The sequence below is a fragment of the Strix uralensis genome, chromosome 2 (genome assembly GCF_047716275.1).
Source record: "Strix uralensis isolate ZFMK-TIS-50842 chromosome 2, bStrUra1, whole genome shotgun sequence".
Lineage (NCBI taxonomy): Eukaryota > Metazoa > Chordata > Aves > Strigiformes > Strigidae > Strix > Strix uralensis.
In genome coordinates, this window is record NC_133973.1 from 8,559,886 (window position 1) to 8,574,476 (window position 14,591).

The 14,591-nt window shown below is 42.1% G+C and overlaps 1 protein-coding gene across 29 annotated transcripts in view; it reads left to right on the forward strand.

Annotated features, from left to right (window-relative positions):
* The window catches only part of LOC141937520 (rap1 GTPase-activating protein 1-like), a 65,396-nt gene that overhangs the window by 35,898 nt on the left and 14,907 nt on the right, over nucleotides 1-14,591 (forward strand). For 11 of the 29 annotated variants that reach the window (XM_074855369.1, XM_074855509.1, XM_074855359.1 and 8 more), the window contains 4 exons: nucleotides 640-744; nucleotides 5,579-5,705; nucleotides 5,792-5,894; nucleotides 11,394-11,627. In XM_074855369.1, the coding sequence (XP_074711470.1) occupies nucleotides 640-744; nucleotides 5,579-5,705; nucleotides 5,792-5,894; nucleotides 11,394-11,515 (457 nt within the window). In that variant the 3' untranslated portion in view covers nucleotides 11,516-11,627. The other 18 variants (XM_074855314.1, XM_074855406.1, XR_012627013.1 and 15 more) reach the window with 16 other exon arrangements.

Here is a 14,591-nt window from a genome sequence, read left to right on the forward strand (position 1 = left end):
TTGTTTTTTGTCGGGATAATTTCCAGTCTCACAAACAGTTGTATTAGCACAAAGTGAGGGCATGAGGAACTGTGATGTGAGGGGTACACGTAGGATCAACTGACCAAGAGAGCAGGGGAGGAGCTTTGTGAACTCCATCACTGAAGCCACAAAAAAAACCCCCAATGAAACCCCAGGTTTTCCAATCCTGTATTAAACATACCCTTCTATTCAGTTACTCACACAGACAGCTTTCTTCAGAAGTATCTTGATGAGTGCTAGTAGCAATAAAACTATTGTAACCATCCTGAAAGAGGATTTGCTGAATCCTTTTTCTTTATGCAATAAATGTAAAAGCTCCCTAATCAATCCTACATCTTAAGACCAATGAAACAGGGAGAGTAGAAGGAAAAGGAGAATAATGAAATTAATTTAGGCATTTATATCAATTCAAAAGGAGGTTAAAGTTGGCCATTTCTAATATATTGCCCTCAACAGGTCACATCTTAAGGAGTCTGCCCTTTTCCACACAACTGCATTTGCTTCACTTTCATGTGTATATGAGAGATCCAGCTTTATCTTGTGGCTTCTAAGGAAGTGTAAGAATAGATAGTGGTTAACTCTGGCGCTGTGGTATAGCTGGTTTCTCTTTTGTCCCAGCAGAGACATGCAGAAGGTGCTGGACAGTCCAGGAACTTTCTTTGACCTGAAGTCTGATGGATCATCCAGTCCCAGCTCCCCAGAGTTCCCCAGCAGGAAGAGCAAGTGAGTTGAAAATAAATTTAATATTTGAAAGATGCTCACTGTGTCTGGTATTGGCTTAAGTGTAGTGCATGTCTTGCTCTGTTGAAGTCCTTGCTGAGATTGTTCACATCAGGCATTGCAGCATCTTAAAAGTTAGATGTCTGGCTGTGGCACAGTAATGCAGAGCATGTAAGTGAGGAACTCAGCTTTCTTAAACAGCCAGTGAAGAAAGATTGGACCACTTAAAGGTGATTTTGGCTGTATCTTTACTGCAGTATTAGCTTGCATCCAACAGGATACACAAGGCCCTAGCTGTCCAATTATCCATGCTTACTCATGTATATGTTTCCTCTATAGTTTGCTCTGGAGTGACTTTGGAGCTTCATGGAGAAGCTTGGACAAGGGTATGTTGGGATCTTGGGTTGTACTCAAGTTCTGCCCCTTTAAGCAGGATTCATGCTGCTGCTCCCAACCAGCATCAACTAGCCTGTCTTCAGTCCTCCCAAAGTGTTACAGGAGGGTCTCATGTGTTGCACTTATGTTTCTTTGCTAAAGCACGCCATATCACACCCAGTGTTCTCCTGCAAAACACTTCATGCAGTAGTCTGCAAAATAGTTCTCCAGTTTCTGGTGGTCAAAAACTGGAAAAATACACTTTCCTCATAGTGCAGCTTTGATGTTACTAAGCTGTATTATGCTGGGATACGATCCTATTTAGAATACTTCAGGACTTCACAGAAACCACGTTTACATTTCCAAGACTCCAGAGCAGCCTGTCTCTAAATCCAAGACTGCAGCTGACTTTCTGGAACAGCTTGCCACATCTGATTTTTTTGCATGAGAACTTGGATGAGACCTGTGGCAAAAAGAGAACTGAGTACTTTGTGGTAGGGCATGTCCCTTTCTCAGGACTGGGGCTGCTCTAAGAAAATTTTAGGAGGTGCCCTAGAACCAGAACGGTTGTAGTTGCTCCAGGTGCCAAGTCTGACAAGGAAGGGCTTTCCTTCCAACTAGACTCAGTGCTCCCTAAGAATTACAGGCTGGTGACTATCTGCAGTAGTTCAGCTACCCAATTGTATTCTGTAGGACTGTCCAGAATTTTGTCACAGTCAAGGGGCAGAGTTCTGGTAAGTATGTTTTTGTGATACTAGTTTTTGGGTTGGGTGGGTGTCCAAAATGTTGGTGGGGAGGAGGATGGGAACACAGCTAGGAGATACAGACCATTTAACATGCTAGCTCTGGCAGCCAAGGACAAGAGAGAATGCAGGGCATGGAACTGCTGATTGGTCAGCAAACCCCATCTTCCAGCATTACCACATCATTCCACCTCCCCTTCCTTGTCCTGCCTGGGACCTTGTTAGTGAACTAGAAGTTCCTGGCTAGGCATGTGAGGGACTCTTGCTCTGATTAGGTAGCTGAAGTAACCTCTCATAATCAGCAAGAATTCTGTCTAGTAAGAAAACATCTCACAGCTTGGTTAGTCCTGGTTACCCTACTGTAGAATGTGTGTATGTCTTGGAAAAAAAAAATCATGAAGCTTTCTTGACATTTGTTCCTGATTTCCACATTTGATTGTGGGCTTCCCCCAGTTCCCAACCCCCATTCTCCATTCATCGGCTGGGGAGGTGAGACAGCTGCAATGGTTGTTTCAGATTGGTATCGCATGCTTTCAGAGAGCAAACATAGAATGGGATTTCACTAACAATGATATTGCAGAATATTGTTATGTACATGAGGCATGATTTGTCAGTCTGTCTACTTCTGTCCCCACGATTCTCTCCATGCATCTTTTTCCAATATGGACTCAAAACCACTAGTACAATCACCAGAAAAAGTCTTCTCACAGTTGTAGTGGTTCAGCCCATTCCTGGACAGTTTGTTTGCAAGGTGGGATGTAGCATAGCGTTTTGCACAATTGGTGATTAGCCAGAGTTAGAGTGGAGATTTCAGAGTTAGGGACCAGCCCACGTGCAGTCATACTTTCTGCATTGTGTCTGGGACAGGGAATCAAGGACATGTAACTCCACCATGTAAAGCACACCATTTTCACCAAGACAGTATTAGCACACTATTGCAGGAACAGGCTAGGAGTGTAATTCTAACAGTCTGTCTCAGAGACAGTTCTACTGAAGTTCTACTGAAATAGTATTGTTCATTAATATTGGGACCACAAATCAGGATCATGATGTAAGCATATTTCTAATGCAGAAAGAGTTCCAGCAGGGTCTAGAGTAATTTCCGCAGCCCATATTAAAAATCTTATCCCTGGTAGTGTGTCATTAGTCCACTCCTGGTTCTCTCCAGGGAGTAGCATAACAGGAAATTTCTCTATCACAAAAATGTCCAGCATGTTGCTGCTGGTCTTAAATAATCATTTCAGATTCCAGATTTGAGTGATCACACTCTTCATCTCTGTTCTACTAAAACCAACCTGGAAATAAATGCAAAGGGAACACATAAATAATAGATGAATTCTTTTATAGTAGAGATAAACCAGCACTTACTTTCTGTCCTTGCATGTTGATTTCCAGCACACCCTTCTGCAGTGATCAGCCTGCAATCCATGAAACTGTATTGTTCACTCGGGCTAACAGTGTCTTCTCTCCCACATGCAGGGACTATTGTCCTTAGTTTTTTGCTCTACTGTCCAGGTAGCCTTCCAAATAATCCTTCTTCCCAAGGGACAGACTCAAAAGAATGAACCCAGCTTAAGTAACCAAGTAGCAAAACTCCTCAGGATCAGACGGCTTTCTGGGTTGCATCTGAAAAATCAAGCACTGTACTGTGTATGTCCATATCCTAGGAAAAGTACATGGGTTTTTTGTGTGTGTGTTTTCCCTCCTCAGACACATCTGAGTGGGAACATCAAGCCAATCAGGAGTGGATCGGATGCTACTCAGTCATTGGTTACCTCACTGAAGATACTGGCAAGACTTTTGGGGTGAAATGAAAGTCCTGGCTAAGAGGAACATGAACTTACTTAGAGGACCTCAAGGACTGTGGAGAGACCAAGTGGCACCAAATAACGCTCCACTGGCAGTTCCTGGAGCAGGAATCCTGGGAAAGGGAGATGGACAGATAACTCCTATTGGAGCATTTTGGCTCTATGCCCTTCTCATTGCCCGGTCAGCAGACACTGAACCAACCTCTACTAATGATGGGGAAAGGAGGCCACCCTGAGTGCCTCCCCTTCTCCTCCCCTCCCCTCAGATGAGCGAGAAGAGAACAGCTTGGCCTGCAGAAGGCAAGAGCAGAAGAACATGTTTTCACCTCTGTCTCTAGTGCCTTTGGATGACATAGTTCAGGAAGTGCAGTGCAGAGAATGAGGATGGAGAAATTTGCTGAGGAAGGATGTGAGAAGGAGATATTTGTGGAAATCTAGGTCCCAGCTCACTTAAATTCAAGTTATTGATTTGCTCTGCCAAGGGAGAAGCATGTTGGCCTTCATTTCCTCCAAAATATATTTCCTAATCTCCTGAGGAAATATCTTTGGCCTATATTGGCCCTATCTTTACTGTTCTCCCTGTTGCATGCTGGCATGTAATATGCCTGGGACTGTAGGTTTCATTACTGCTTGTAGGTCAAGACTGGCCACATTTTGCAGTGTTTCTGAAGGAATAAATATATTTAGTATGTTAAAGGTGTCTTATCTTTCTTGCCTCTCTTAGCTTTTTTGGGTTTCTTAACATTTTTAAGCACTTCATCTCTTTCTTATTGGCTGGTCTCTTGTGGAGGCAGTGAGTATTTCACCATAAATTGTTAGGCTTACATGCACAGTGCACCTTGCACCTTTTAAGTGTCAGGTTCATGGACTGCTCTTTCTACTAGAAGACTGCAAGCAGTGGATCCCAGATTCTGTGCTGGGAGAAGCTGACCTTAAGGGACTTTCTTGACAGCTATGAAACATGCAGCAGGCTACCTCAGTGTCCGTAACATTTGAGAAAGTGATCCAATACAGGTTGCTTTGAATGTTCCCTTTGTAATGACCCTGTGGGAGCTAAAGGTCTGGAGGGATGGACCTACAGGAGCCCGTCTGCTGGCAACTGGGCACATGCAAAATCACCAGGATGAGCATCCTGACTTAGGTTCCTACCTGTAAGCAGGAGGAGGGTTCTGATCTGTCTTTGCAAGAGCTTGGCACTTGATCCTAAATAGTTTGTCACTGAGACATTCTACAATAATGCAGATCTCAGTAATTTGTTTCTACTTCCCCACTGCTTCCTTAAACTTTCTTAGTTAACCATTCTATAATACAGGTTAGTCTGTATGCATTCCTGACTCCTCCTGTTACAGCTGTCCAGAAACACAGCAGTAACAGTTTATAAACTCTATGACATGAAAAATGTGCTTTTATAGTCCCCTTGTACTGTTTGGAATTTCACCTAAGACCAAACATGATAGGATGAGAGTGGCTGTGGGAATGGGTGGCCTAGGTGGGGTGGTGCCTTCCCTAACAGCTTATCATGTTGTATTTAGGCTCCTGAAATCTCTGATCTCTAAAGTGAAGGCATCTGTAGATTTTAATGAATGACTAGAGGTAAACACTGCTTAAATACAGGTGGTTCGACTCACTCTGCTTTAAGACACTTAGGTTTGTGACTTGAAATTCAGTTAGTCTTATCCTTTCATCCAGAATGGAAAGAAGAAGTGGTGTTTCTACTAAATGAAGCAGCAACTAGAAATTAAGGAAAGCAAGCCAGTTCACCTGAATTCTGTTCCTAGGTGGAAAAACTAGTTGTGGATGAATAATTTCTTCTAACTGTTTCTGACTGCTATATAATAACGCTGTGTCACAAGAAGTGCAAGTCTGTGTGTAACAATAAGCATGATGATGTTGAATGCTTGCATTTCACAGACTGCTCAGGAGTCAGACTTCAGGATACTGTGTGATGCAGCCGTTCTCACGTTCTTCATCCAGTGTAAGCAGTTGTTGTAGTGTTTTGAGGGAAAATGAAACATCTGAGGAAGAGGAGAATGACAGGGTGGGTGTATGATCTCTAACAAACAGGCTACCTTCCCTGATTTTACCAAGTGCATTATTAAAACACGTCTTCTTTGCCCTCTCCAGGAGCTGATGTGCTCTCTTGAGGGCACTCCAAAACAGGATTCAGTGATTCAGAGTATGTGGCTGGATGAGAGTGACTGCACACCCAGTACTTCCAGCTCACCAGGTAAAAGAGAAAGAAAAAAAAGAAAAAAAAATCATCTGCTTATGCTTCTAGAAGAATATGAGAGGTTGGGCCACATTTGTTTGGCAAAATCTTTTGTATGCTATACTTAATATTTGAGAAGCATGGGTAGATGATGAGTTCAGAGTAATGGGGAGAGAAGCTGGCCTGCAGACTTTAATGGGGAGAGAATGGGAGGGGAAGTGTGTTTCAGTAGTGTGAAATAGTGCTGTACACACTGCAGAAGGTGTTACAGTAGATTGCAAAGAATTAATGTGTTTATGTGTTTCTATGGAGAGCATGTATCTCAGTGGTTGTTTTTCTGAATGCAGTGCCCATACCTCTTTACAAACTAGATAGTTTGGATGTGGGAACTAGAGAAACAGTGCTTCCTGAACACAGCAGCGTGCTCCTGAGAAGGTAGCTAACCTGCACTGAGATTTTTGACTGCCAAGTCTGGGCTCTTAGTGTAGTAACTGGTTAAAGTTGAGGTAGTTGATTAAAGTAAGTTCAGATCCATTGACAGTGCAGAGATGATTATAGTTATTAGAAGTTCGCTTTGCTCCCATAGCAGGCAGAATTGCGGCAGTATTGTTGTTGAGGATGTATCAGCTGCCCTGATCTCAGACCCTGTTTGCAGCTGTGTTTCACTTTGTTAAAATGAACTGGTTTGGATTTGAAGCATTTCTTGTTGAGCATCAGCCTAAAGCTAAAATTATGGAAAATGTAAATCGGTTTCAGTCTGTTTCTGAGAACGAGGTTGAAAGGACTGTGTAAGATTTTGGGAAAGTATGATTGAAAAGACTAAGCTTTTGAGATTTGGAAGTCATTAGGAACTGTGGAAGGCAAAACTTAACATTTGTTGCTAAAAGAATCTGAAATAGAAGCAGGTTGAGATGGTAAGAGATACTAGAGATTATGTGAATGGCAAGGAAGAGAGTTGGTTGGAAGGAACAGTGAAATCTTTATAGGAATTGTGTGCAAAGGGACTGTTGAAAAAGATTACAAGGGTCAGAAAGTGAAGCCAGTTTACCTGAAGACTCTATAGGTCTCTCAATCTCTGCAGCAGCCCTGTCTGAGATATCAAAAGTGGCCATCAGATCCCTGCTTAATATTGCCTGTATCTTAGCAACAGCAATGAAGATGTGATACTGTGAGATGTTCTGCAGAGACCTCTGAGATGTTCTCTAAGATTTCTCCACTTCTGCAGAACAACTCACAGCATAAGTGCTTATATACATAGAGGCACAAGAGAACCTAAGGGGCTGGTACTGAAACTCTGGAAGAACAGGGAAACAAGTGGAGAGAAAGAAGAGAGCCATGTGGTATGCTATAATTAGGAAGTGGGATGCTACATACAGAGCCTGCCTGTCCTGAGGGAGAGACATAAAGGTGTTAAATGTGATGATATGAAAAAACATCATGTCAGGAACCTTTACTGCAGAAGACAGCTAAGGAGCTGCTATTAAGAGGCAGAAGCTGGGAATGAGCTTCTGTAGATCTGTGTGTTGAAGGCTAGAAAGAGAGTGTCATCAGCTCAGAGCAAGAGTGATAAATAAATACTCTAAGACCAGGAGGCCCACCACCGTGAAATTGTCTCTTTTTAGAGGGATCTGGAAATGACACCATAAAGGCTGTTTTGTGCCTGGTGGTGTGAGGGTTTTCACAGTATCACCATGGCATTATCCAGGCTACCATTTCCACAGGTCTGGTGGTATCCCGAGCAGGTCGCAGCTCCCCTCACAAATCTTTGAGCTGTATTCATTCCTGTTGCCTTTGTGGCACTGCACTGAGACCAGGCAGGTGTGAAAGATGGATCCCTGTCAAAAGTGAACAAACAGCTTGTGTTTACTTGTGATGAGAAATATTAGTGGGAGCAGAAATTTAGTGTAAATGCAAACTAGTTTGTTTTGCTTGACTGTCAGAAATTCTGTTGTCATCGAATAAAAGACTTCACATTCCTTTTGACCTTGTGGGTAAGTGCAGTTCCCCTTGCCCTCTGTTTCTCTGAGAGCGCTCCCAGGCACAGACATAATGCAGTGCTGTTTTTAACAGTGCTGTTATGCCTCCCCTGCCATGGCCCATAGTTTAATCCAAGTGTGATCTTTCCATAAATCCACTTATCACTCCCATCTACCTGCGTCACGTAAAGCCCAGTGGAAGGGATCCACTACAAACTTCTATTACATTGCTTGTGTTCTCTCTCCTTTTACCCCTCTACTCGTGGACCATTTTCCTTCCTGCATTCTTTCCCTTGCCAGAAAATCCCACTGGATCCTCGAGCTGTACCTGAGATATGAAAGTTCACATCCAAGTGCAAGTGCTAGGATGATAGTACAGGCCCAGCGCGCTCTGAGCTCTCAGCTTGCCACCTTGGGGAAAAGCTGCTGACTCTATATGCTCTCAAGCAGAAGAGTGCTAGGTTATTCAGCCTAGCTGTTCCCCTTTTGTGACGGATATTGGAAGCAGGGCTGCTTTCCAGTGGCCTCTGCTGCTCTTCCCAGACAGTTTCCCTATCTGCTGACTTCTTATTGTCCCACAGGTATATACATCATTAATATACATCACTGAGAATAATAATTACAGAGAATGTGATGTAAAGTTCAACATAATTTTTAGATTTTATACACTCCATTGCCAATGGCAGTAATCTGATACTGACACTGCAAAACTTTCACTGTGGTTTCTCAGTACCTTGGCATGGTAAGACAGCAGCACCCTGCAGGAGTGGTGATTTTTTGCTGTACCATATCCGCTCTTGTATCTTCAGTACAGAGATTTTAAAAAAAATATATATGAAGGTACACTAATAAACATGCAGGTTTGTATACGGACTTCTGATTAATGCTAGGAGAGCCATGGTTGAAAGGGATAAACGTAATGGATACTTTTCTGACTAGTTGAAATACACTCACCTAATCAGGAGACTGTAGAATCACAGAATGATTGAGATGCAGTCTTGAGTGCCATTGCTGATTGCAGTAAGCAAGCTTGATGATGTCACCATCCACACCATTTAGAATGTGTTTGTGGTAATAGATGAAGGGGCAGAGAGGAAGGAAATAAAAGGTGTTACATGTGTGTGTGAGGTACGTGAGGTAGCAGAGCTGAGCCTGCATTTTCTAAGCACAAAGTGAAATCTTGTCCTTAGGAATTTCAAAATTCTTGAAATTTTATTTTCCAGAAATTCTGACAGTTCTTGAGCTAGAAGAAGACAGGATTAAGAGGAATTTGTTGTGCTTAAAATTTTAGGGAAAAAACCACGGATGATATATTTATTCTGATTTTTCCAAATACTACAAAGTTTTCTATTTACTTACTACAGCCAGTCCTGATAGAAGGCTAATTACCAAAAGATCAAATGTGGCAATACATGTTAATGTTCCTAGACAAAATTACATTTAAATGAGCATTGATAATTTGGGTTAATCTGTGCAACAGGGAAGAACTGTAATTATTCAGCACCAAGCATAATAAACTGAAGAAATGCCAGAGTTAAGCTAAACTGAAAGCAAACACCTTGGAACACAGAGAGACATCCAGGTGTTTTAGTTTTGCCCTTTAGTGAGCTATACAGTAACTATTCAGCCACAGTTAATGTAATGCGTAAAATCAGACTAAACTGATTCTTTATGAAGAAACCTAAGACATTTTGGATGCCCACTGCAAGTCTGGATCTTATGCTGAATGATTCTAGAATTTCTAATCCATGTACATGTTCTTGGATTCTCCAATTTGCCATTCAGATTGAGAGAGCAAACTTACAGAAAAGAAAAAGAAAATGGCAGCAGTCTGTGGTCATTATGCTGCCAGAACTAGATAAAGATATAGAGAACTGCCATTGCCAAAACTGCTGTTTTCTGAGTTGGCTTTAGAGCACTAACATGTCTTATATGCCAGTGCATATCACATGAGGCAGAGGTGACTTCCCCCTAGCCTCAAGGTCAGGATATAAATTCCGCTATAACCCTCTTTAACACTTTCTTGAAGACACTTCTAGGTTAGTTAATATGCATAGTTGTTTTAGATGTGTTGTTATTCAGTTAGTACCTACAAACTTACATCATATTTAAATTTTTCATATTTAAAGTATTGGAGCTGGGATATATACAAAACAGAGAATAACCCTGGTACTGCAAATTCATGTTGTTTAAAACCACAGTTCAGCAACAAATGGTATTGATTTACCAGTTTTGTTTTTAAACCTCAGAGTTTTAAATTACATCATGAAACTGGGAAAGGTGATACCTTTGAAAAACTGCTGAAACACAGTTGCATCTCATCTGTTCCCTAGAAAATATTGGTATGATCATGGGTAGTTCAAAAAGAAAAAAATGTTCCTGTGAAGATCATCTTGGCTTACCATCTTGCATGAGCTGAATTTTACAGCTTGCTTAACTTTCCTGATTGAATGGAGGATAGGTATGCCATCAACATAATTCATCTGCACCTCCTGCCCCCTTAGCACATTCCACCCTGACACCAACTCTTTAATTCAAACTCTTTCCATTTTAAAAGTTATAACACAGATTTACTGTACTATATATATAACATATATTGCTATACATATAACATACTGTATTATGTATAGCAATACAGCTATACATAAACTTCCAGAAACAATACTATTTATGAAATTAAAATATTTAATACTTTCAAACCATCCTTAGAGCATATGGTGGAGGGTTGCCTAAGAATAAATTAGAATGGTGTAAGGAACAGGGCTGTTACATTACATACTCGTTTCTTGTGAAATGTGTATGGTGAATATAAGATGATTACAGAAAGCAAGAGAATGTTTTAAGTTTGTGGATTTTGCAAAGTATTTCTTCCCTGTTTTTGCCATGGTGTTGATATGTGATGACAGGCAAATTCCTTAAACCCTGAAGTCAGATGTGGGAATCTTAAGGGAGTGGACAGAGGGAGGACAAAGAAGAGAAATGCTGTGAGAACATAAGATCAGACTGTGCTTCACGAAGTGTATTCTGAAGGATAAGGCATTCAGGTTGCACAGATCTATTCAGCAATGGCATTTCTTAGCTCGGCTGCATGACACTGTTCCCTACTGGAACCTGCTGTATTATTTTAAACTATTTTTTGTGTGTAACAGTAGACTGATACAGACATTGGAAATGGGACTGATGGAAACATTTGGGAAAGTTGGAGAATGCCTTCATTACGCATTAGATAGCTATAGATATAGCTTTAGGCAAGAAGCTATAGCTGGAACAGCTGTGGCATTGAAACACAGTCTGGAACCAGTGCCCAATGATTTTTTTGAGTGAAATGAAAGCCAGGTAGTCATTTCCATTGTGTTTCAAGCTGGAATAAGTAGGTCAAGGTTAACGTTAGTCAAGTTGGGTGTAGATACCTTCCTTTCACTCTTACCTGTGGATGAGCCACACGTCTGTGAAAAATTTGTGGTAAAACCAGCTATGTGTGCAGCTCCTGGGATACCCTCTTGATTATTTCTTTATTGTTCTGTGCTTGGTTCCCTTCTAGGAAGCAGGTTGCTTCCTTCCAGCAGTGTTGCTGGCTCCACTGGAAAAGGAAAACGCAGCAAAGCAGATGCTCAGCACCATAATCCAGTAAGTGCTTTAAGAAAATGTTTCTTTCTCACTTAAACAGAGATAAGGATGGGAGGAAAAAAGAGAGAGTTTAGGAGGCTTTGCTTGCTGAGGGTTGAAAGGACAATAAGAAGGTGCTTGCAGGGGAAGGTTAAAGCACTGCCTTGTTCTGCAGGCCTCCATTTTGTGCTGCGTGTGAGGTCACCGCTGGAGGACTGTCTTGGTGCACACCGGGTGAGGAGCACAGGTAACAGACATGGAGAAGTGCAGTAGGCCGTGGTTCAGGGTGGAGGCAGGCCCCTGGGCCATCCCTGGCCTCGCTGAAAGAGGGCAGCAAGTATTGTGCGGCTTCACAGTAAATAGTTAATCCTGTACCTTCTTCCCTAAATGATCTTCCATGGCTGGCTGACTCTGGGCTGTTTAATCGACCTCAGCTCTGCCTTTCTTGGTTGCCTGCTGCCTCTCAGGGAACAGCAGTTCCCATTGAGACACCTCTCTCTGCCCTAATCTATGCTGGTTTATTCTCTTTCTTTCATTGTTTGGTTTCTTTCGCTCAGATGCAACTTATGCAACTTAGCTTTCTCTGCACCTATCCTTTGCTTCCTATGGTTTCATTATTTTACTGAACCACTTTCTTTTGCTTATTTTGTGACTTTGTGCCTATCTCTATGCTTGCTTGTTTGCTTTCAGCTTAGCATTGGTGGGACCCACGTCTCGCCAGCTTCACAGCTTTTCCAGACATGGGAAGTGGGACTAGATCTCCTAGTGAGGTCTATAATAGAGCAAAGGGGAACGCAACTCGAAAGTTTGTTCCCTAGAGTTCATAGTCCAGTTTTGCCTGCGTCACTGAGTCTTTTTTTGGCTCAAAGTCCCTTTCCTTACCCAGTATCTTCTCTGGCTTGACAGCTAAACAGCATGCTACCTTGAAAGCGATGCAGATGTGAGGCTCTCAGGAACTGGTTTGGTATACAGCTAAATAGAAGAGGTATTATCTTTACGGAATGAAATTCTGCCAGCTATTCCTAAATAGCTGGCAGTTCTTATGACCACTTAGCCTTGTGCCTGGTAAAACGACACAACTGTTTAGATCCTCAGTGTTTTTTCAATGCTCAGCTTTTAGCTGCCTGGTGGCATTCAGAGCAGTCAGACAAACAGCTCCAACTCCATGCAGTGGTGGCCACTGGTGTTGCAGCAGACTGACACAGTGCATCAGAAAGGCAAGTCAGGTAAAAGCAGCTGGTACTCAGCACTGAGACTACTTCAACTCATGCTATGCCACAGACTAGTGCTGCGAATGACAATGTAGCTACCAGTGTTTACTGCGGTAATCACCAGAGCATCCACCAAGAGCTCGTGCTCATGATCAGGTCTGTAACACAGGAGTAAGGCTGCCTAAAGAAGAGGCACAACTTCCTCACAGCTCTGCTCCCAAACAGGCAAATTTTGCTCCAAGTAGGTATGCAGCCAGAATTGCGACAATATGCATACTCACCAATAACAATGCAAAGGCTGTAACCACTTACTAGTGGTTACCACAGGCAATAAGTGATGTAAGGAAAATCCTGAGTTTGGATTTTCCTTCTCAGTAGTGTTTAAGTACCTAAGGCTTCGAGCATTTCATTTCCACTGATTTCAAGTAGGTCTAAGGGCCTTTAGATCATTTTGGGAAATACATAGCAGTCTATAAGATCCATCTCATTTGGTCCATCTGCCAAATCAATGTTTTGTCACAAAGGCTGAGGTTTTTTTTCAGTCAAGCTGGTTCAAGGGATAAAGTTTCATGAGGCCCTGGCTTTCACCATGAGATTATTTCAAGATGTTCCTTGCACCACCTCCCCACTAGAGTTCATTACCTCCACAAAAGTGCATTTGACCCATTTCTGAGGCAGGACTGCCTATGGCAGTGGCTCCAGGTCACTGGGGTGATGTTTCAAAGTCATTCCATTTTATCACAACCTCAGAATCAGTTTGACAGCACAGATTGGAGACTAGCAAATTTCAGGGGCGGGGGGGAAGTGGTAAAAAAATTTTTCAACGTGGCTTCAAGGGACTCAAAGAAACCTACAGCATCCACATACACAATAACTTCCCTGTCATTCTAACTCCTAAATGAACATAGCCTCTTACATCTCACAAAGATTTCCTTGAATTCCAGGCTGGATTTGCCCAAAGACTAATGGGTGCACTGGTGGAAAGGAGGAAGCAGTACTCAAAATATAGGGTATTTCCTGAAGAGCTGAAAGGTGTAAGAAAGAAAAATGGTGGAACAAATGATACTCCCACAACACCTGCAGCTGTAAGAACGTGAAGGATACAATTTTTTTTCTGATGCTTTGTTCCAGGATTTGCTGTTCAAGTGAACAAGCATGAATATGCTTTACCTTAAAGTTCAGAAAGAGACAAAAAATGGAATTCTAGCTGCTGATGGATGGAATTCTTTTGCTTCCTTTAGTGATGCGTCAGAGACAGCCAGGAATCACTGAAAAATCAAGCCTCCTACGAATCAAATTAATTCAAGTGCATTATTCCAATTCAGCAAATACACAGCCAGGTTCAAACTATTTCAGTGTGAAATTCATTAATTTTATTGTTTGCATATCTTTCTCTCTGCAGACTATATGGGAAGTCCCTCATAACCACATCCAAATCACCTTTGGATAGGCAGCAATTAGGCCATCCTTGAGGAAGCAAAACAGAGTCTGGTTTAGTTACCAACTAAACTTACATGGTGTTCACCACTGTCCTCCACAGACATTACTGTAAAACTGGCATTCATTAAGAACCCCTGCAAGGTCTGGTTGGTGCTTGAGAATGCATGTGGCAGCCTCCTCAAATGTCAGTCACTGAGAACAAAGTGTATAAAGTACTGTTCAGGAGGGGGACAGTTCCTTCTGAAATACTTGTTTCCCTAGATTTTTCTTTGGGCTTGAATTGTCCCTCTCTCTTCCATGCTTCTCTCTCGTGTCCCCTCCAATTGCCATGCTGCAGAGTAAAAGGAAGCGTGAATGCCTTGTTCAGTGCTTCTAGTGTCTATGTTGTACCTTAGACTTAAAATAAAAGGAGAATGTGGCCAGCTTCTCTTAGGCTGTATGTGTGTGTGTTTCTAAAGGACAAGCAGGAAGAAATGAGAAAT